Here is a 19,058-nt window from a genome sequence, read left to right on the forward strand (position 1 = left end):
CAGCAAGGAGGGGCACGGCCGCTGTGGTGTCCCACAATGGGGTGTGTCTCTGACCCTCTCAAGTGCAGAGTCCCCAGTAGCTCTGTACCCTCTTCCCTTGTCTGCCATCTGTGTCCCGGGACGGAGGTGCCTGTAGTTGTTTGGGCCCTTGGTAGCTTATTAAATCTCAGTGCCACTTGCCAAGACCTCTTTAAGCTTCCTGGCTGTTCTTTTTGCCTTTTCTGCTCAGCTGTATTTATTCTGAACTAAATGGTCCTCACCACAGGGTGAAAGGATTTACTGCTTAAGCATGAGAAGAAATCTTGGCTGCATTACCGTTGTACCCTCTCCTTGCTGCCCCCCGCCCCCCATGCTCCAGCCACTAGCTGGTGCCGCAGAGACTGAACAGGAGCCCGTCCTTGGTCGTGTGGTCAGCGCAGTTTGGTGGCAGAGTCCCACTGACAGAGAAGTGAGGTGACTGGGAGGATCCCTCTCCCGAATGTCTTGCTGTCCCAAGAAAAGCTGGAGCCCCAGAAACAGCTCACGCACATGCTCCCCATCCCCACCCCCCCACACACACAGTCTCTCACGTTTTCGCCCTCTTTCTCCCTCAGGATTGTGCTCATGGATGACGCCATGGACTGCTTGATGTCTTTTTCAGATTTCCTTTTTGCCTTCCAGATCCAGTTTTACTACTCAGGTGAGAGCCTTCCAGGGCCCCACGTGGGCTCCTGTCAGGGCCCATGTCTGCCTGTCCCACCCCAGTGTCCTTTCCATCTGCTGCCGGGCATACACACTTCTCTCCCCCCACCCCCCGGCCTTCGGTGGCATGCCTCACCATGGGTCACGGACAGGACGTCTCATCCCCACTGGTGGTCACAAGGCTCGGTGTGCACAGCCGACTCCCTCCGCTTCCATCTAAGTGATAGCGATGGTAACTAGCCCCGTGCACGCTGCTGGGGTGCACGGCACGCCCGCCCTGTGCCAGGCAGGACGCTGACTGTAGTGCTCACGACAGCCCTAGGAGTTAGTCGTCTCGGAGACCCGCTGAGACGGGAGGAGCCCAAGTCACAGCTGGTGAGTGGCGGAGCCCAGGCCTGAATGGAGGGCTTGCTCCAAAGCCGGGCTCCGGGCCCCTCGGCGCTGTTCCTGCCGTCGGGGGGCTGTCCGTCGGCCCCGGCTCGTGTGTGCGGGCACACAGCCTTTCATAAGCAGACACCAGCCCATGCTGCTCCCCATACGCACCGGCTGTGTCTTTAAATCCCTTCTGGAATCAGGTGTAACAGGAGTAGACGAATAAACATAGATGCACACCAGCTCACGCAGTGCACGCGGCAACATCGCATGAATGCTGGGGTCCGAGATTGCTGACTATGTCCCTAAACACACTTGTTTAAAATGGGCTCTTCCAGTAAACAGAAGGCTGTCCTTGGAGCCTGGACGTGGCCTCCCTGCCAACTGGTGGCCCGAGCCAGCCTTGGCCTCTCTCAGGCGCCACATTGTTTTCTTGATGGTGGCCCAAGGGCCTGGTCTGGCAGGGGCTGGAGGCTGGGCTCTTGTCACCTGCTCTTAGCAGCTGCAGGCGGCTCTTTCCCGTTTCTCTGAAGCTCCTGGGCCCTGGACAAGGGGCAGCCGCGTCTGGGAGAAGCTTCGGCTCCCTCCTTTCAAATGTGCAATAAGTTAGCAACCTGAGGCTTTCTCTTCCACGCTGGCCTTCCACCGCGCTTTCTAGAGGGAGAGAGGCGGGTGGCCTTACAAGTGAGGTGGCGCGAGATGGGGCTTGCCAGCGCGACTGGGCACACGTTCACGCTCTAAAAAATACGTCCAGCACTTAACGTGTGCCCAGCACTGTGCGGCAGCTGGGGCAGGAAGGGGGACAAGGCACGATCCCCGCCTTTGATCCCCGCCTTGATCTCCCACTCCAGCAAGAAGGCAGAGCAAATACCCCAAAAACGAAGGTACAGGGTGCTCGGAAAGTATGGAATCGGGCATCTGCCTGCGCTAGGAGCAGCCGCCCCGAGGAGGGGACGCTGCAGCGGAATGACACGGTGGTGTCCCCGCTCCCGAGGTCGGGGGCTCCTGGGCTGGTGGGGCACTGAGCTCACAGAGAAGGGACCCCGCACACTGTCCTTGCCTGACCTGTGCCCCTCCCCCATGACGCGACACAGAGTTCCTGGAGAGTGTGGCCGCCATCTATCAGGACCTGCTGGCGGGCAAGAACCCCAATACGGTGATTGTGCCGACGTCATCGAGCGGGCAGCACCGCCAGCGGCCTCCCCTGGGCGAGGCTAGCGTGCTGGAGGGAGTGGAGGCCTCGCTGTTCTCCCAGTGCCTGGAGAACTTGTGCGACCGGCACAAGTACAGGTGAGAACCGGGCGCCCCGGGGACTGGGCTGCCGGCTCTGGAACAGATGCTCCGATTCCGGGGGCCCTCGATGGTTGCACGGTGGCCAGGCTGCTGACGGAAGCGCTTCCCAGGGGCTCCCCCGGGGAGGATGCTTCCACGTGGCAAGACCCGCTATAGATGACCAGCTTGGCCCCCTTCTCCTCGCCCGGAGATAGAATGGCCTTGGCTTTTTGGAGAGAAGGGGCAAACATTCGCTGTACAAAGAATTCACTCGACAGAAAGGGAGGGCGAAGCTGTCCTATGTGGCACAAGGTCTCCTTAGAGACCGAGCAGCCCGTTTGGGTCCCCTCCCAGAAGAGGCTGCTCGCCCCCCCTTCCTCCCACTCCCCGAGGGAGAGCGCCGGTTCGGGAACATACCAGCCCCTTCCGGCCCCAGTCAAGACCTTGCTACCCGCCCCAGGGGGCTCAGGGCCCCCCCCGAGGCAGGCAGGGTCCCTCAGCCTTGGCTTTGGGCCCCCCTCCTCAGCCTGAAGCGCTGGATGAAAAGATGGCTCTCGGACTTGCTGGTCTTTGAGGCTGGCTCTGTATTCTCCCTTCCAGCTGCCCACCCCCAGCACTTGTCAAAGAGGTACTAAGCAATGTCCAGAGACTGACCTTCTACGGATTCCTTGTGGCTCTTTCAAAGCATCATGGGATCAACCAAGCCCTAGGTAAGCCAGGGCTAGCCATGGCTAGGCTGTCCTGCTCCTCCCCGCACGAAGCCACGTAGGAGCCAGTTGCTGTTGGCAGACATGGCCCCTTGGGGGAGGGGGCATCCCATCTGCACCTTGACTTCTCGGGGTCAGACTTGGAGGCCTAGGGAGCCAGAACGTGCACAACGAAGACGGTGCCCTCTTAGGCCTCTCACACTCCGGTGGGAAGGGACAGCCTTCCCCACCCAAGGCCCTGCCCTAACATGAAGCCGCCTCTCGGTGGCAGGGGTGTGCCCAGCCCCTCCCCACCGAATCCCCAGCTCTGCTTTGGGGAGTGGCCTGCAGGCTGGGCAGACACAGGGCTAGTTACTCAGTGGCTTTGGAGATTATATATCAAAGAGACCTGATTCCCATTTGTAAGCAGGGCAAAGGTGTGTCTGAGGCGGCCTTTTTTCCCAGCTGGGGAAAAAAAAAAAAAAAAAAGAAAACTGATTAATCTGAAAAGGAGCAAAAAATGGGGGGAGAGGCCTGCACTGGCCCAGTTTTTCCTGTCTGTCTTCCTACTGGTTGGCCTTCTCCACCCACCCCGCTCTTCTCCCACCTGCTGCTCTCCCAAGGGAAGAGCCACCAGGCCACCGTCCACAGAGCTGGAGGGGTTATTTGTCTGTCTTTCAGAGGTGTCCAGGTGTGCTTGAGGGCCTAGGTTCCTGACTCCCAAAGAACACATAGCCTTCCCCTTCCTTCTGCCAGTTGAGCGAAGGGGGTCAAGGGAAGGAAATTTAATATTCTTTAAATGCCAACCATAGTAGGCCAAGTTGCTTTAGATCTTTCAAAATATAAAGCCTGCTGGGGATGCACACAGGAGCGCAAGCCCCAACAGGACTGACTAAGGCCCATTGAGGCACGATGCTGCCTAGCAGCCTCCTTATTCTGAATTGATGCTCTGGGGTGTGCACAGGTCTAGGGACCCCTTCAGCTAAGTGATGCCAGTCACCAAGGTCTCTGGCTGGACCAGAGTAGAAAGGCAAATAGGAGTCAGAAGTCAGGAGTAAGGGGGCAGTGGGTGGGGACTTGCTTAGGTTTCCTTTCACACCTGGGTAACTCACCGCCCTCCCTTCCTTTCCACCAATCAGCCCACAGGAAGGAAAAGGAAAAGCTAACTAGCATGGGATCAGAGCCTGGACAACGTCATGCCCTCACTTTTTCTAGGGCCCTTAAAAAGGGCAATCACTCCATCCACCACTTTTACCAAGCACTACTGCTGGGTCGAGCAGGAGATGGAGAGAAGCATCCGCCCTCACCCGCATCTCCAGTGTATGAAATAGAGATCTGGAGCTACTCGGGGAGCAGCCAGTTGTGGGGACGGGTTGTCCTGTTCTCTTAGTTCTCAAGGCACTCACACCCACACGCTCCCGCACACAAAATGAGAGGGCTCCGTGGAACATAGCTTGAAAACCACTAAGAGCAAAAGGGGCCAGGGGACATCATCTGAAAAAGCTTTGGAAAAGTAGGGACTTGAACTAGAGCCAGATGGGTAAGTTTAAGATTGAGGCTTTCTGGAGACCAGGATTGCTAGCTGCCAGATCTACATTCTGACCACCAGTGAGCTTTTTCCCTCAACAATCTGTTGGTGAGAAGCCTTCTGTCTGCAGACTTCAGCTCCACCTTCCCTCCACTGTTCACAGCTCCAGGGAGAATCCAAGACTGTCTCCTCTCACCTTTCCCCAGTAGCGAAGCATCACTCCCTTCGGTTTGTAGCTGAGGAATCCAGCTCAGAGAGAGCTGTGACCGAGCAGATGAGGCGGCTCCTGGCCCCGCGGAAGGCGCCCAGCCTGCTCTTCTCGCCCCTCAGAGAGTCTCTGAGGAGCCGAGGCAGCATTTTTGACCATATTGTCTCCAAAGTGGGCTCCCTCTGATTTGGGGGGCACAAAACTGGGTAATTTCTGACTTGGGGATTAGCTGGACATACTCTGTCCCTGGCTCCCACGACCTGGGGGCCTCAAGGAAGGAACTGAACCCCCCGCACCAGCCCGCAACCCACCAACCAGTCTTGGAAGGGGATCGTCCTGTGTGTGCAGTGACCTTGAGTGTGAGGACGTCTCATAGCTGTGGTTCCTACCCCAAGCTGCAGAGGGGAGGCATGGCTTCACCAAGTTAATCTAGCAGTAGCCACAACTTCCTGCCCCCGTAACAGTCCTCTTAAAACTTCTCTTGAGAGCTCTTCCCCGTGAACAAGGCATGGGAATAAAAGGTACGGCATGGAGATCATCAGTGACGTTGTAATAATGTGTGGGTGACAGATGGTAGCCACACTGTGGTGAGCACGGCAAACGTACAGAGATAGCAAACCACCTTGTCGTACCCCTGAAACTGATGTAACATTGCGTGTCCACTGTACTCAAGTTCAAAAAAAATTTTCTTTAGAAAGAGCTCTTCTCAAATCTCAGATGAGCCCTCCCAGGGTCAGCAGAGCAGGTAGACATGAGGGTGGGGGGCACGGAGGCATCTGCTGGGAATGTGGCTGACTGGAGCCTGCCTAAAAGACGCTCAGATTGTGCCCCCCAATTATCTTGTAGGAGCTTTGCCTGACAAAGGGGACCTGATGCACGACCCAGCCATGGATGAGGAGCTGGAACGGCTGTAAGTGTCAGGTGGGAAGATGCTGCCCCCTCGTGGGGAAGGCCATACGTCCCTTGGACGTGGCAGTGCCCTATTGTGGGTCACACAGCGATTCTCCGCGACGCCCCCGTCAGTCAGGGCAGGGTTGGGCTCCAGCAGAGGCTTGAGGTAGCCTCTCTTTGAGTCCTTGGGGAATACAGCCCATGGTTTCATCCAAATGCAAGAGTGAACGTGGAGGTCCTGGTCTGTAGACAGGAGGCACCTCGCTACCCTCTGGGCTTCTTCCCTCCTTCAGGCTGGCCCAGGTCCCAGGCCTGGTCAACTTGGCCCCTGCCAATCCAGAGGCCGGCTGCCTGCCTTCCCGGACCCCTCCCCGGGTTGGCTCTCCCTGGAGACCCCTCCATCACGCCCGCAAGGTGGATGCAGAGAGCGATGGTTCCACGGAAGAGACGGACGAGTCCGAGACTTGAGGAGTCTGAAGGGTCCTGTCCACAACGCCCGTGTGTCCAGCTCCCACCCAGCCCTTGGGACTCCCACCCAACCTCCTCCCCCACTCCTGTGCCATGCTGCCCTCTGCTGGTGAAAAGCCTGAGTAACAGCCCAAGCCCAAAGACCAGCCAGAGGGGTTTCAGTGTCATCAGCCAAGTCCAGCAGTGACCCTGAAAAGTAACAGCCTACTCTCCTTGGCCCTGTCAGCCTCTGCACTTTAGTCAGGACCCAAGCTGACAGCAGAATGAGCAGAGGCCATCAGGAAGGTGACTTTCGCTGACAGTCCCCACCACATGAGGGTGATCTCCTCACGGCAACTCTAGGAAGCGGAGACCATGAGTAACCGTGCAGGGCCTTGCTTGGTCAAGGGTGACACCTGTGGGGCAAGTATAGGGCGGACATAAACACGGTGGCCTTCTGCTGGAGGAAGAGCCACGAGCATGATAGGATGAAGGGTAGGCAAGAAGTCCACTTTCAAAAACTGTTCCGAGTCCCCTCTGTGTCTAACAGTTCAGTATGTTAAATGAATAAAGTCCCTTGTATCTGGTAAGTGGTGAATCTAAAGCCACCAGAGTGAGGAGGGGGTGAAGGGAAGGGGTGAGTTTGCGTTTGTGGTGCCGAGTCCCAGCTTTTCTGGCAGGGCTGGGAGGTGGGGGCTGGGAGACCACTGAAGCCTGGAGACCAGCCTCAGATTAAGGAGCCAAGAGGGACCCTCCTGCACAGGACAGCAAGCAGCCTTTCCAATGTGCTCACAGCTGGAATGGGCCTTCAGAAAACAAGCTCAGAGGATTCAAGGCCAGGTTCCCATAACTCTAAAGACCCTGGCCCCAAAGGGTTAGCACTGCGGAGTCTTCTAGCCAGAGTTTCATTAAATGTTTGCTAAGCACCTGCTCAGGGTTGGGGCAGTGGGGATGCAGCTGAGACTGACAGGCCTGAGGAAGACAAACTTCCAGCCAAGACTGGAGGAAGGTAAGGACAGGTGGTCTTCAACTTCCTTGAATTGGCCAGGGGTCATCCAGAAAGTAAAAGCCACGCAGGGACCCAAGCAGAACAGGCTGCCTCCTAAGGTGGGGGTCACCACCCTGGGCACACACATTTTCCTGGGCTCCTCTCTGCCTAGCACAGCCCCCACCCCAACCCACCCCCAGATAGTTTCAGGAACTGGCTCCCAAAACCCTGCAGAGCCAGGCCGGGACTGGAAGCTCCAGTCCTCCCGAAGATCCAAGCCCTGTGAACTCCCCAGGCCCACCACCGTCTCCAGCCTCTGGGTGATTGACAGCAGCGTGGAGATCCTGGTGGGCATCCAAATCACCTGGGGAGCTGGTTTACGACACAAGTAACCACGTTCTGGCTTGGGGCGGGGGCACAGAAATCTGGATTATGAACACTCCAGATGATTCCAGAGCTGGAAGGCCCAGACCCGCACTTTAGGTATCAATGGCTTAGAGCCCCATGGCCCCTTTGCCCGTCCTTTCTAATCATGCATCTCCCAGACCAGTGATTTACCCCTGTACCCTGAGGAACCCCTAAGGTGGCAGATACATTCCAGGAGCCCCTACTGGGGGAAAAGGTTACTAAGCTAGGGAGTTCTACACACACATACATCCCTTCTTCCTGGATTTAAAAGGCTTCCATTAAGGCTGTAGATTTCATTTGTCTTTAAACTCCCCTGAGAAAAAACACACCCCAGTCAAGCCTCCTGCTGGGATGAGGTGTGGGGCTGCTAGGCTTGCTCACTGGAGGAGTTAAAGGGCCAACTAATACCAGCTCTTTCCTCCGCGTGCAACAGGGTGGTGAGGTCGAGGCTGCACCGGACCTCGCGGCAGCACAGGGCCAAGGAGCCAGGGGCCTTTGGCTTTCAGAGAAGAGACAAGCTGGAGGCCCGGGAGAGCGTGCCCTCAGCTTCGGCACCATCGCCCTACCCGTATCGGTGGGAGCCCAGAGAGTGAGGCCAGGGGCCTGCACTGGGCAGGGAGGCAGGATCCAGAAAGGACACTACTTCACTCAGACCAACAGCGGCCCACTGCCCTGGCAAGGCTTTATTTGACACCACTGTTTCAATACAAACAGTCCAGAAAGAAAGTCAAGTCCCTTTGGGGGAGGGGGCAAGGGAAGAATGGTCTGTGTTGCTTGGGAGCCCAACCCCCAACCCCCCGCGGGCAGGGTGGGCCCAGACTGGTGACACAGCAGGGGGGGTTGGCACGAGGACACAGCGCAGGGCCCAGCGGCCAGGGGGCGAGGCCTGCAGCTCTGTCATGCCTCAAGCTCTCACTGAGGGGTGGGGGGGTGCTGTCTAGGCCCCCCCCAAGACCAGGATGATACAGAAGAAAAAAGTTGAGCCCCAAGAGCCTGTTTCTGTTCCCCATGTCCTCTGCTTCCTTGGCCAGCATTATGCTCACAGCATCCAGAGCGGGGCATAGGGCAGATGAGACCCACCACGGCCACCAAGCAGGGGAAGAAGGGACAGAGGGTCCTGTGCTCCACAATGGATGGTATGGAAGGACTCCGAGACACTCAGGAGAAGTATCCCTCAAGTGATCACTGTAAAAAGGGGTGGTGAGACAGGAGAAGATCACTCGGGCCTCCAGTCTGATCCCAAATGAAACCTTTAGGTACCAGCGAAGTCTCTAGCCCTCAGTAAGGCCCAGACGAAGGTGCTCCCCCCCGCCGTCCCCGGCACACAGAAGAGGCCGCTGGAGCCGTTAACTGCAGCGAGTCCGGAGCCTCCCTCCCCCTGGGGGCTGGCCCACAGCAGAACTCTTTCTAGACGTGCCCACGGGTTCCAGAGGACGGGGGCCAAACCCCAGACAACCTGGAAGGATCCTAGAGCTGGCAAAAAAGCCTTATACGTCTCACTTTCCCTCCTTGGGGAAGGGCTGGACCCAGCAGAAGCCCGCCTGAGGGAACTCCTCGCCCTCTCCCCCTGCTCCCAGTGTGGCCGGACAAGCGAGCAGCAGCGTGGGGGGCGGGATCGGAGGACAGTGTCCAGCACACGCGCCAGGGGAGTGAGGGAAGGAGAATAAAGGGCTCAGTCTACAGACAGAGGTCAAGGCTGGGACCGCCCATCCCCCTCACCCGAGATCCTCAAAGGCCACCCCACTCACACACAACACATAAAAAGTAACAATTCCTCCCCAGCTTCCACAAGGCAAGCGCCCTGGCCTTGGAATCGTGCGGGTTCTGCTGCTGGGGCCACCATACGCTTGAGCCGTGGCGCCTGCATCAGTAGGAGCCATAGCGATCCTGGACATGGGGGAAGGAGAAACAAAGTCAGTCTCTCACCTGCAGCAGCATCCCCCACCACACCCCTGCAGGACTAGGGTACTCCGGGGACTCGGGCTCCAATCTCACTACGCCAGAGACAGTTTTCGATTTTATTGCGACTCAGGAAAGGGGCTGTGGCCAGATCCCAAGGGGGAAGCCCTGCCTGATCTTGAAGTTGGAGAGGAAGGAGAAAGAGAGGGAAGATGACAAGGCTGGAGAAATCAGTGCAGACAGGGCATCGTCCCAGGGAGCGGCCCTGCCCCGGTGCCCAGCTCAAAGGAGAGAAGCTGCCCCTCCAGAGAAAGAAAAAGCTCTCTTCCGGGCTCAGGAGCCAGGCAGCAGCAGTGTCTGGAAGTGGTGAAGGCCATCCTCCAAAGACTACTTTCTACTGCTTTACCCGCCTGCCCCAGGCCAAACAGCCCCAGGCTCACCTGCAAAGAATTCATCACACCATTGGCCAGCACGGCCATCTTCCCGGCCACAGACTTGACACCCTGCTTAAACTGGGCAATGTCAGCTGTGGGGAGCACGTTGCCCAGCGATACGCTACCTGTAAAAGCAAGGGAAAGGCGGGCTCAGAGCCCTGCGGGCAGCCCTCCTCAGCCCACAGCGCCTTCCAGCCCTGCTCACAGGCCGGGCCCGGTGTGCACCTTACCCCTGCGGCCCTACCTGCTCCATGAGCTCCATCCACGTCCCCGAAGAGGTCCGAAGAGCTGATGGCGCTACTACCCGAGAGCTGCTGCAGTCGAGACCGGGCTTCATGCTGCAGTGAAGAAAGACGAAGGCCTGGGGATCTTTTCACCAAAGACTCAAAAACTCCTTACTGGCGGAGACACCCTGGTGCTAACGCCCAAAGCAGTGGCAAGGAGGAAACTCCCACTCCACCTGCGGCCTCCAGGCTCAGGATGGACAACTCTACTTACCTCAGCATCCACCTCCCGCCCAAAGAACATGTCCGATGAGATGGCTTTGGCTCCTGCAAATTTCTGGCGTGCTTCACTGGACTCGAGGCCTGAGCTCCGGCTTTCCACCTCTCTTCTGTTTGTGACCCTGAGGGGGTGGATGTGGATACCTCTAATCCTTCCCATTCCTATGAGAGCCTAGTAATACTAGTCCCGTTACTAACAGAGGCTGAAAACAGCGCCAGGGACCTCCTAGGGCTGTGGCCCTGGCACTCATGGACCCTCTCCCCTGGACGAGGCCCCGCTCTTCTCCACACCGAAGCCCGGGCACGAGAGAGCTAACGGTGCCTCCGCCAGGCCGCGTGGACATACAGTTTAGAGGGGACTAGTCTTCTGCCCCAAACCTCCAGAGCTTCATCAAAGTCTAGGACGTCAGAACATCACTACCGCCAGTCTCCTCCGAGTGACAACTGGCCTAACACTAGGGTGACCATATATCTCTGCCTGAGTTTATGCCAACTCTCCCGGCATTTCACCCTCAAAAGCATCCCAGTGTGGATGTAAAGGTGTCCGGTCACGCCTACCTCCACCGACATGTGTGAACCCTGGCCTAGGTGCTTTGTAAGTGTCGCTTACATTTAATCCTTCCAGGGACCCTGTGAAGTCAATACTTACGTCCCCATTTTACAAATGATCTGCACGTCATTTATCAGTTAAATCTTGCCCAGATTAACATAAAATAAGCTTAAAAAAACAAAAAACAAATAACAACATGGTGACCAGAGACACATAACCCCCGGGTGGTCAGGACTGAAGCATAGAATCAGGCCCCTCCTGCCAGAGAAACAGACCCGGAACAAAAGAAGCTGCTAAGCCTTCTGTGATGATAAAGCACAGCTCAAACCCAAGTCTGATTCCCGCGCTACCTAATCTGAGAGCCACCAGCCACATGTGGCTAAACTTACTAAGATTAAATTAAAAACCCAGTTCCTCAGCTGCAGCGGCCACATGTAAAGAGCTCAGGAGGCACAGACTTAGGGGCCACCACACCCCGGACAGAGCAGGTACACAGAACGTCCCCATCACAGGAAAAGCCTGCTGGACTGCGCTGCCCTAGCCCACTCCACCTTTCTGAAATAGGCCGGATGCTTGAGATGGTCACTTCTGGCTCCTTCTCCTCCATCCGGTCCATACCCCAGGCGGCATCCGTATCCCAGCGGGAACTGAAACTTTCCCCCAAGGAGAAGGGGTTGTCCTTGTACCTGGTGAGACAGTAGAGTGACTTAGAAAAGCTCGATGAGGAACATGGTGGCCAAGTCTGCACCCCAACAACAGCCCAACAACAGCCTTACTTTGGGGGTCCAGAGGCGAAAGTACCAACGTCATCAAACAAGTCGAGCTGCGAGCGGGAGGATTTTGCGCTCACGGGGGTTTCCTGCTCGATCACCTGCATCTCAGACAGCACCGAGTGAGAGACGGAGCTGTGGAGACAAGCAGAGCCACCCGAGAGCAGCGCTAAGCAGTGGTGTTGAGAGAAGACACCCCACTGCCGGCAGGACCCTGGCTTCTCTCACTGGGACCACCCAGAGCCTTCTCCCCGGGCCTGCGCCCCGGGCTGGGCCAGACCCAGCAGGGAGTGCTCGGGGCCCCGCGGAGCTGGAGCACATCCTCAACTGTCCGCACATCAGCTCTGTCTTCTCAAAGCAGGGCTTCCCTGGCAAAGGACTGCTCGTTGGCCTCTTATTTTAATAATGCCGTGCACCAGACGGTAGTGCTCTCAGTCCTTAAAAACAACTCAACAGACCTGCTGCACCGTGAGCCATATCCTTTGCCAAGATGGACACGTTCACATGGAAAAGATGCAAAATGCCCCAGAACCGGGAAAAGGAGTCTAATGGTATCAAAGGAGGAATTCTAGACTTTTGATCTCTCCTAAAAACCGGAATACTGGTCAGCAATCCTGGCTACAGGGGACCCGAGAGCTCCGCAGGGGGCCTGATTTACTAAGCACGGCAGTCCTGCGCAGGAGGTATTACCAGGTCTTTTTACAGGTGAAAAAATGGACTTCAAGCAACTCAACTTGCCTAAAGTCCACAGATCTCTTAATTGGCCCGACTAGATTTTGAACATAGAACTATTGATTCCAAATTCAGTATTTTTGGCCTTTATCCTCTACTTCTCTGAAAGAAGGTAAGGCTGGCTATTTCTGCTTAATCTTTTCAAACCACGTGCCGGCTGGATTTAAGTAACTCCATTTCCATCTGTGTGCTCCTTGTGTAACCCACAGCTAATCAGGGAAACACCACATTTTAATCCCAGAAAGGACTTTAGGTCTTCTCCCTTTCCCTGTTTCAGTCACAGGAATTACTGGCTTAAAGGGTCTGAACAATTTTTTCAGCTGGTTTGTTCTTTTTTGCGGTGCAATAGAATCTTTAACTTAAACCCAGCCTACCCTATTTAAAACCCTATTGTAAAATAGTCAGTCTTTAGGGTTCTGCCAGCTAAAAGCTGTAGATATTTTGTAATGAGTTTAAGTGAAATTAATCCTTAAGACGCCTCCATGGAGCATGATGCAGGGAGAAAGCAAGTTCTCAGGAGTCAGTACCACCTGCCCAACTCTGCCTCTTCTCACTGGGAAACCAGACAGCAGCCCCGGGACCTGGTGCTGTCCAATATTCTGGTTTTTAAGAGAGATCAAAAGTCTAGTGTTACTGAAATCTCTAGATGCAAGCTCTTAGTGGAGACCAAACAAAACGCATGTTTGCAGTCCTTGTTTTGTTTTTAAGAAAACGACAGCAACATAAGCCCAGTGGTCCGGAAACGGCAGGATACCATCAATGCCAAAAGGCATCTGTCTAGGGGCATTTCTGGGTGTTCGCGCACCTGGCAGCAATGGCGTTTAGTGGACAAGGATTAGGGATGCTAAGAGCCTTGTCATTCTCAGGGAGGTCTTAAGCAACATCACCCTACCCTTTTAGGTATGTCGAAAAAGCACCCAGTCCTATGTTTCTTTCATTTAACAAACACAGTGAGCACAGACCTACTCTGTGACAAGCACTATACGAAGCACTTTAAGACAATTAGCAAAGTCATCTATCTTCAGCCTTGGGGGAAGACTGAGCCTGGAAACCCAAACTCCTGGGAAGAATTTGCAGTGGCTCCCAGGAGAACAATGGCATTTCCCCGCCACACCCCAGAGCTGAGCCTCACCTGCGGGACACCAAGCCCATGCCCAACCTCTCTGCCTGTTCTCGCTTCTTCCCTTCCAGATTCTGTAGCTTCTTTTCCTCCTTCTTACGGTCAATCTGGAGCTCCTGGTAGGCCAGGCGCATAGAGGCAACCCTTGAAGGAATAAACATGTCAGAGTCCAGCTCCCATCCTACCCGTCCTACCTGCCCACCCAACCCCACATGACCGGGGCCCCTGGGGCAAACACTCACATGGACTCCTCGGCCTGCTTCTTGGCATCAGCCACCTGCTGCTCACGGAGCTTCTCTGCCACCTGGGCCTGCCGCTCCATTTCACTGAAGCTCTGGCTGCTCACCTTCTGGGCCCCCAGGCCTTTCTTGGCACCCAGCTGGGAGGAGAATGATGGGATGGGGGCCTTGCCAACAACCACAATGTCTTGTGTTCCCCCCCAAGCATGGGTCCTCTAGCCACACCCCCAAAGGAAGCATTCCTTCTTAACTTTAGGGTAAAAAATAGGGAGCCCAGCAGCATGGGCAAGAGGGAGAAGAGTGGCTTTGCTGGAGCCGGCACGAGGTGGCCCGCACCATGCCAGCAGAGGCCTCAGGGCCCGCAAACACAGGTACTGCTGACCAGGGCCGGGCTGTGCCAGGCCCTCGGGGCGCACATCGCACTGACTCTTCCCAGGGGCCCCTTAAAGACAGGCATCTTGACAGCCCTTTCACAGACAGGGTTCAGAAAAGTACTTCTGCCGAAGTCACACAGCCAGTCAGTGGCAGGGTCAAGGGGTGCATCGAGGCTGGGTCTGACACCAGCTCCTAACCACCACCACACTGCCTCTCTCGCCTACCCCTTTCTTAGCTGCTGCTGGCTTCTTCTTGCCAATGAGGGAGGTTCTCGGTTCTGTGTGAGAAAGAAGATGGGGCAGGAGTGAAGACAAAGGGAGGTCAGAGGCGGCGGCTCAGTCCGTCTCATGCAGCTTCTTGGCAAGAGCTTCCACAAAGAACAGCTTCAGGCAGAGGAAGGCAAGGCTGCCACCCACCAGTCCCAACCGATGGCATCGGCAGAGTCCAAGCCAAAGACAGACAGACAAGGTTAGGCGAGGCTCCTGACTCCCAGCAGACTGAGACAAGAACCTAGACCCGAAGCACCAGAGACTGTCACAGTCCCTGAACCAACACGAAGACTACTAGGCAAGGGGCAGGTGTTAAATACCAGCCTCAGCTCCTACAGCAGGGAGCTGCCATGCAAGGGGCTGGGCTCCCCAAGCAGCTTCTGGTTACCTCTGGCAGGAAGGGCCCCTTTAGGTGACAGACGCATGGACTCTAAAGAGAAAGACATGGCTAACAAGGGACCCACCCCAGAGCCTCCATGTAACTCCCAAGCCCAGAGGCCAAAGTTATTCCCAGAGGCCTCTAGAGAGCCTCACTTTAGACCAAGCCATACCAGCCTCTGCATGGGCTCAGTTTTAGTCATTCTGCTAGCCTCCCGCCCCAGCCCCCAAGGGTCAACAGAACCACCGAGGTCAGCCAACAGACTGTTCTAATGCTGAACCAAGACTAAAGAACACTAAGGAAAGTTGGGAAAAAAAAAAAAAAAGAACTAAAAGGCCACAGGCTGAGAAAGGACAGTGTCGCCTCCAGCTGTGAGAGCTGCACCCCCATCCCATGAAATGGACCAGACAGGCCAATCGTGCCCCAGACTCCAGGGTTAGGTGTCCAGTCTCATACTGGCCTCCCCACACTTTGGCTAGACGCAGCTCCACATTCAGAGGTAGACCCCAGGCCTTGTCCACCAGCTACCAGGTTTATCAACTCGAAGGGCCTGGTTCTAAAGTCCTTGCAGCTCATGCTGCAGCCACAAACCCAATCCCAGTCCCCACTCCAGAGAGATCAGATGCTCAATCTCATGGCCTCAGTCCACACGACCAGGCAAGAGCAGACCTGAAAAGAACGCTGGAGGCGCACCCTCTCCCAGTCACCCTGTATCTGCCAGGTGGCATACTGACCCAGAGAGGCTTTGGGTGAGGTGCCAAGCAGGTCCATGTTGGGGCCGTGCTCCGGCTCTGTGGATGCAATGGTGGGAGTTAGGTGTAAGGCACAAAGCTTGCAGTGACTTCCCCGTAAGGGAAGTGACAGGATAAGAACAGGGAGGACTGGCTTTCTTCAGCTTGCTGAGGGCACCGAAAGATAAAAGGAATGCCCACCACTTCCTCCAAGAGATTGAAATGAATCCTAGCCCACTGAGAAATATAGGAACCCCCCTCCCGACACACACACACACTCCAATCCCCTTGGCCAGGTGTCCCCTTCCTAGCCCCAAGTCCTCTGCAATACCAGGACACCTGGTTGAAATCTGGACTGAACTCACGTGCCAGGCTACTGATCTCTGTAGAAGGGGCTAGCTGCTGGGTCTCTGCTGGGTTGGGGGCTGGTTCTTTCCAGGCAGGGGGCTGAAAAAGAAGCCAGATTACAGAAGCTTGGATGAGCCACTCCTCCTGGCAAGGAGTGCCAAGAAACTACAGGTACCTTGTAGGTATGAGGCCCTCCTCCAAGCCCAGGAGAAAAGAAGACCGGAGACTAGTGAGTAAAAGTATAGCTGCTACTGACGATGGAAGAACAAAACAGGAAATTCGCAGCCACCTCCACCCTCCACTACTTACTTAAGAGTCAGAGCTCATTCCCCTAATTTCACAACAACTAACAACTATTGGGCACTTACCACCTGCCAAGCACAAGTCTAAAGGCTTTTCACATATAAATACACTTAATGATCATGACAAACCCAATGAGATAGATGTAGCTCTTTCAGAGACGCAGATTTTTACAGGTTACGTGACTTAGCCACCATCCTAGAAATGCTAAGGAGAGGAGCAGGAATTCAGACTAAGAGTCTGACTTCAGCACCCAGTGCCAGTAGACAGGAAACCTTCTGCCAGGGGTGGGTTGCTGGGGAGGAAATCCTTTCCTTGTCCCCAATCACAGTACCTTCCTTATGGGGAAAGAATCCAGGAAATGTTGTCTGGAGCTCCAGACACCTCTTGAGCTCTCAAGAAGCTTCTCCTCCTCCCTACTATCCCAGTTTATAGGGGTCCATTCCTAAGGAGGGCCACACTGCACACCTACTCATAGGAGGAAGAAACATCTGGGCCTAGCCGGCAGTGAGCCGCAGACATTCTCTGGCTGAGGTCTCATCCCAAGGTGAATGGACTCCATGCCACATGATCACAGAAGGCCTTGGCCTGGTAAGTAAGCCACCTGCCAGCAATAATCATGTGAAACATTCCTTGTGGGTACTCACTTGAGTGTGTTCCGTGAAGAAATCAGAGTCCTTCTTCTCTGGGGAGTGACTGGGAGCGCTACTCATATTGTCTATCCAAAGCTAGAAGGAAGAAGACACCCTTGAAACACAGGGCTCTGAATACTCCCCACTCACCCCACTCCGCTCGCCCCGGGGAACAGGCACTTACATCAGTGCCATGCCTAGCCAGGGCTGCGCTCCCCAGCTGCCGGATCTTTTCCCGGTACATCTGGGCAGCTCGGCTATTGTATTTGGTGTTGGCATCACTGGCTGTACATCCATGTTGGCGGAAGAAAGCTGTCTGGAGAGCAAGGAAGAGAGGAGAGCATGCTAGAGGTGATTCCCCAGAGCCAGAGAGGCACCCCCTTGTAAAAACCGGTTATTATTTATACACGATGAATACACCCTACTGACATCAGCAGGTTTTCACAGAGGTAAAGATCCCCAGAAATGCCTGCAAATAAAAGGCCTCCCATCCTCTGAGATGACCGACTGAACCTCAGCCCTCACTCAACCCTGCCTGAAGACAGCATGCCATCCCCACGGTGCCCATCCTTCATCCAGGCTCACGAGATCTGGATGACTGTGGAGGCCCCAACTCCTTTAGCCTTTCCCGAAGAACAGCTGTCCAATTTAGTTTGAATCTTAAGTCCATTTGAGAAAAAACAATTTCCAAGTTTAGAGAATAGTGTACACTGTTACTATAGACCAGAAAATCCTCTGAAAAGAGATAATGACAGGGCCTCCTAGGAAGACATTGTAAAGTTAGTACCCAAGCAGAAGAAGAACGGGGGTGGGGAGGATGGTAAGAAGGAGCTTTACCGCATTGGCATTTCCGCCGACCTGCATACACCTCAGCTGGAACCAGTTCCAATTGGAATCCAACTCTGTGGACCTGTGTGCAAGGGCTGCATGTCACCCACCAGCAGATACCAGGAGACGCTTCCCTGGCAGACCCATACCTGTCATTTGGCCTCAGGCTGCAGTAGGCGCCCAGGAAACATTAATCAGCCACCACCCTATTTCCTCCACTCTACCTCGTCCGTGAAAGGTTTGCTCTTCAATTATCTAGTCAAAAGAGCACTAATTATTGTCCAGATCCGAAAGGAGGTCTAATTCTCAAGCACTCAAACTTGGATTTGGCTTTCCCCTTAAGGACGGTCATAGTCTCACTCCAGACATACTCGACCAACAGATCAGCAATAAGGTCAATGCAGCTAACCTTTCCTCAAAACTAATACTCGGAGTGTCAAGTTTAACCAACAGGAAAGAAGGAAATTTTAACCTATACGCGGACACAAACCGCCTATTGGCAAGGGGCCCACACGGGCGGCTCCCTCCCGGGGGCGGCCACCGGACCCCTCCCCGGCCAAGCGGTCCAATCGAGGCAGCCCCTCTCCCTTGCTGAGCCCACAGCCCCGGCCGGCCGGGTAGAAGCACAGCAGCCCCAAGAAGACCCCACCTGATGAAGCTGAGATGGACGCCCAGGGAGCGGTGCACCCCAGAACAGTCAATGCACAAGAAAACACCATACGTGATGCTGGCCCAACTCGGATTCTTGGCGCCACAGTCGAAGCAGGCCTGGGTGGAGGAGGCGATGAGCCAATGGTCAGGGGCCCCCGAGTCGAGGCCGGGCGCAGACACGCCAGGGAAACAGCCCACGTCCGCCCCTCTCCCTCCCTCAGGCCCCAGGGGAGACGGGAGAATCCCTCTCCGCCAGCGCCGGACCCCGCGCGCCTCCCGCTCGCGCACCTTGTTGGTCGGAATCCCGCGAAGCCGCTTGAAAAGAGTCTGGATTTCGGTCTTGCTTGGTTCCGCCGCCATTTTCTCTCCTTCCCAGACACCAGCGCGACCAACGGGTCCCGTCGCGGGCCAATCCGCGGCCGGGAAGGCGGGGCAGCGGCGCGGCGCCAGCAGCGCCCTCGCCAGCCGGGGGTGGGGCGATTTGTCCGGATCTGGACCAATGAGCGGCCTGCGCAACCGGAGCGGAGACGGCGGCAGCCCGGGACTCCACAATGGTCGCGGGACCCACGCCGCGCCACGCTGGGGCCAACCCGCAGCCAGGGCGGAACAACGGCTCACCGGGGACCCAAACCTCGCGCGAGCGCCACCCGGACGCCCCGCCACCCCCGGCAGGTGGGGCGATCTCCCGGAACGTGAGGGCTGCGAGGCTGGGGGCCGGTGGCCGGGGGCCTCAGCTGGGGCCAGTTCCCGATGCATGAGTAATGATTAACAGTTCTACCAAGCACTCGCGGTCCCACCGGCCTGAACGGAAGACAAA

At 55.9% G+C, this 19,058-nt stretch overlaps 2 protein-coding genes across 3 annotated transcripts in view; one reads left to right on the top strand and one right to left on the bottom strand.

The window, feature by feature from the left end:
* Positions 1-8,047, top strand: part of CUNH11orf49 (chromosome unknown C11orf49 homolog) — a 188,439-nt gene extending 180,392 nt beyond the window's left edge. The window contains exons 5-9 of the mRNA XM_032414056.1: positions 594-679; positions 2,148-2,343; positions 2,926-3,035; positions 5,594-5,657; positions 5,932-8,047. Of these exons, the coding sequence (XP_032269947.1) occupies positions 594-679; positions 2,148-2,343; positions 2,926-3,035; positions 5,594-5,657; positions 5,932-6,106 (631 nt within the window). The 3' untranslated portion in view covers positions 6,107-8,047. The remainder of the gene's footprint in view (positions 1-593; positions 680-2,147; positions 2,344-2,925; positions 3,036-5,593; positions 5,658-5,931) is intronic.
* Positions 8,048-8,143: 96 nt separating this feature from the next.
* ARFGAP2 (ADP ribosylation factor GTPase activating protein 2) lies at positions 8,144-18,694 on the bottom strand. 2 transcript variants are annotated; one of them, XR_004300678.1, is made up of 17 exons: positions 18,530-18,694; positions 18,240-18,358; positions 17,600-17,672; positions 16,947-17,078; positions 16,778-16,858; positions 15,848-15,929; positions 15,486-15,542; positions 14,328-14,380; positions 13,732-13,868; positions 13,502-13,633; positions 11,644-11,772; positions 11,419-11,553; positions 10,313-10,439; positions 10,059-10,152; positions 9,821-9,939; positions 9,230-9,368; positions 8,144-8,666 (listed from the first exon to the last, which is right to left on the bottom strand). XR_004300678.1 is itself a non-coding variant. In XM_032414050.1 (16 exons), the coding sequence occupies exons 1-16, from the start codon at positions 18,599-18,601 to the stop codon at positions 9,348-9,350; spliced, it is 1,563 nt and encodes a 520-aa protein (XP_032269941.1). In that variant the 5' UTR covers positions 18,602-18,694; the 3' UTR covers positions 8,144-9,347. The 2 variants fall into 2 exon arrangements, 1 of the variants encoding a protein (XP_032269941.1); XM_032414050.1 differs by having other exon boundaries at positions 8,144-9,368.
* Between the last annotated feature and the right edge of the window lie 364 nt (positions 18,695-19,058).

Source organism: Phoca vitulina, unplaced genomic scaffold, assembly GCF_004348235.1.
Source record: "Phoca vitulina isolate PV1807 unplaced genomic scaffold, GSC_HSeal_1.0 scaffold16, whole genome shotgun sequence".
Classification (NCBI taxonomy): domain Eukaryota; kingdom Metazoa; phylum Chordata; class Mammalia; order Carnivora; family Phocidae; genus Phoca; species Phoca vitulina.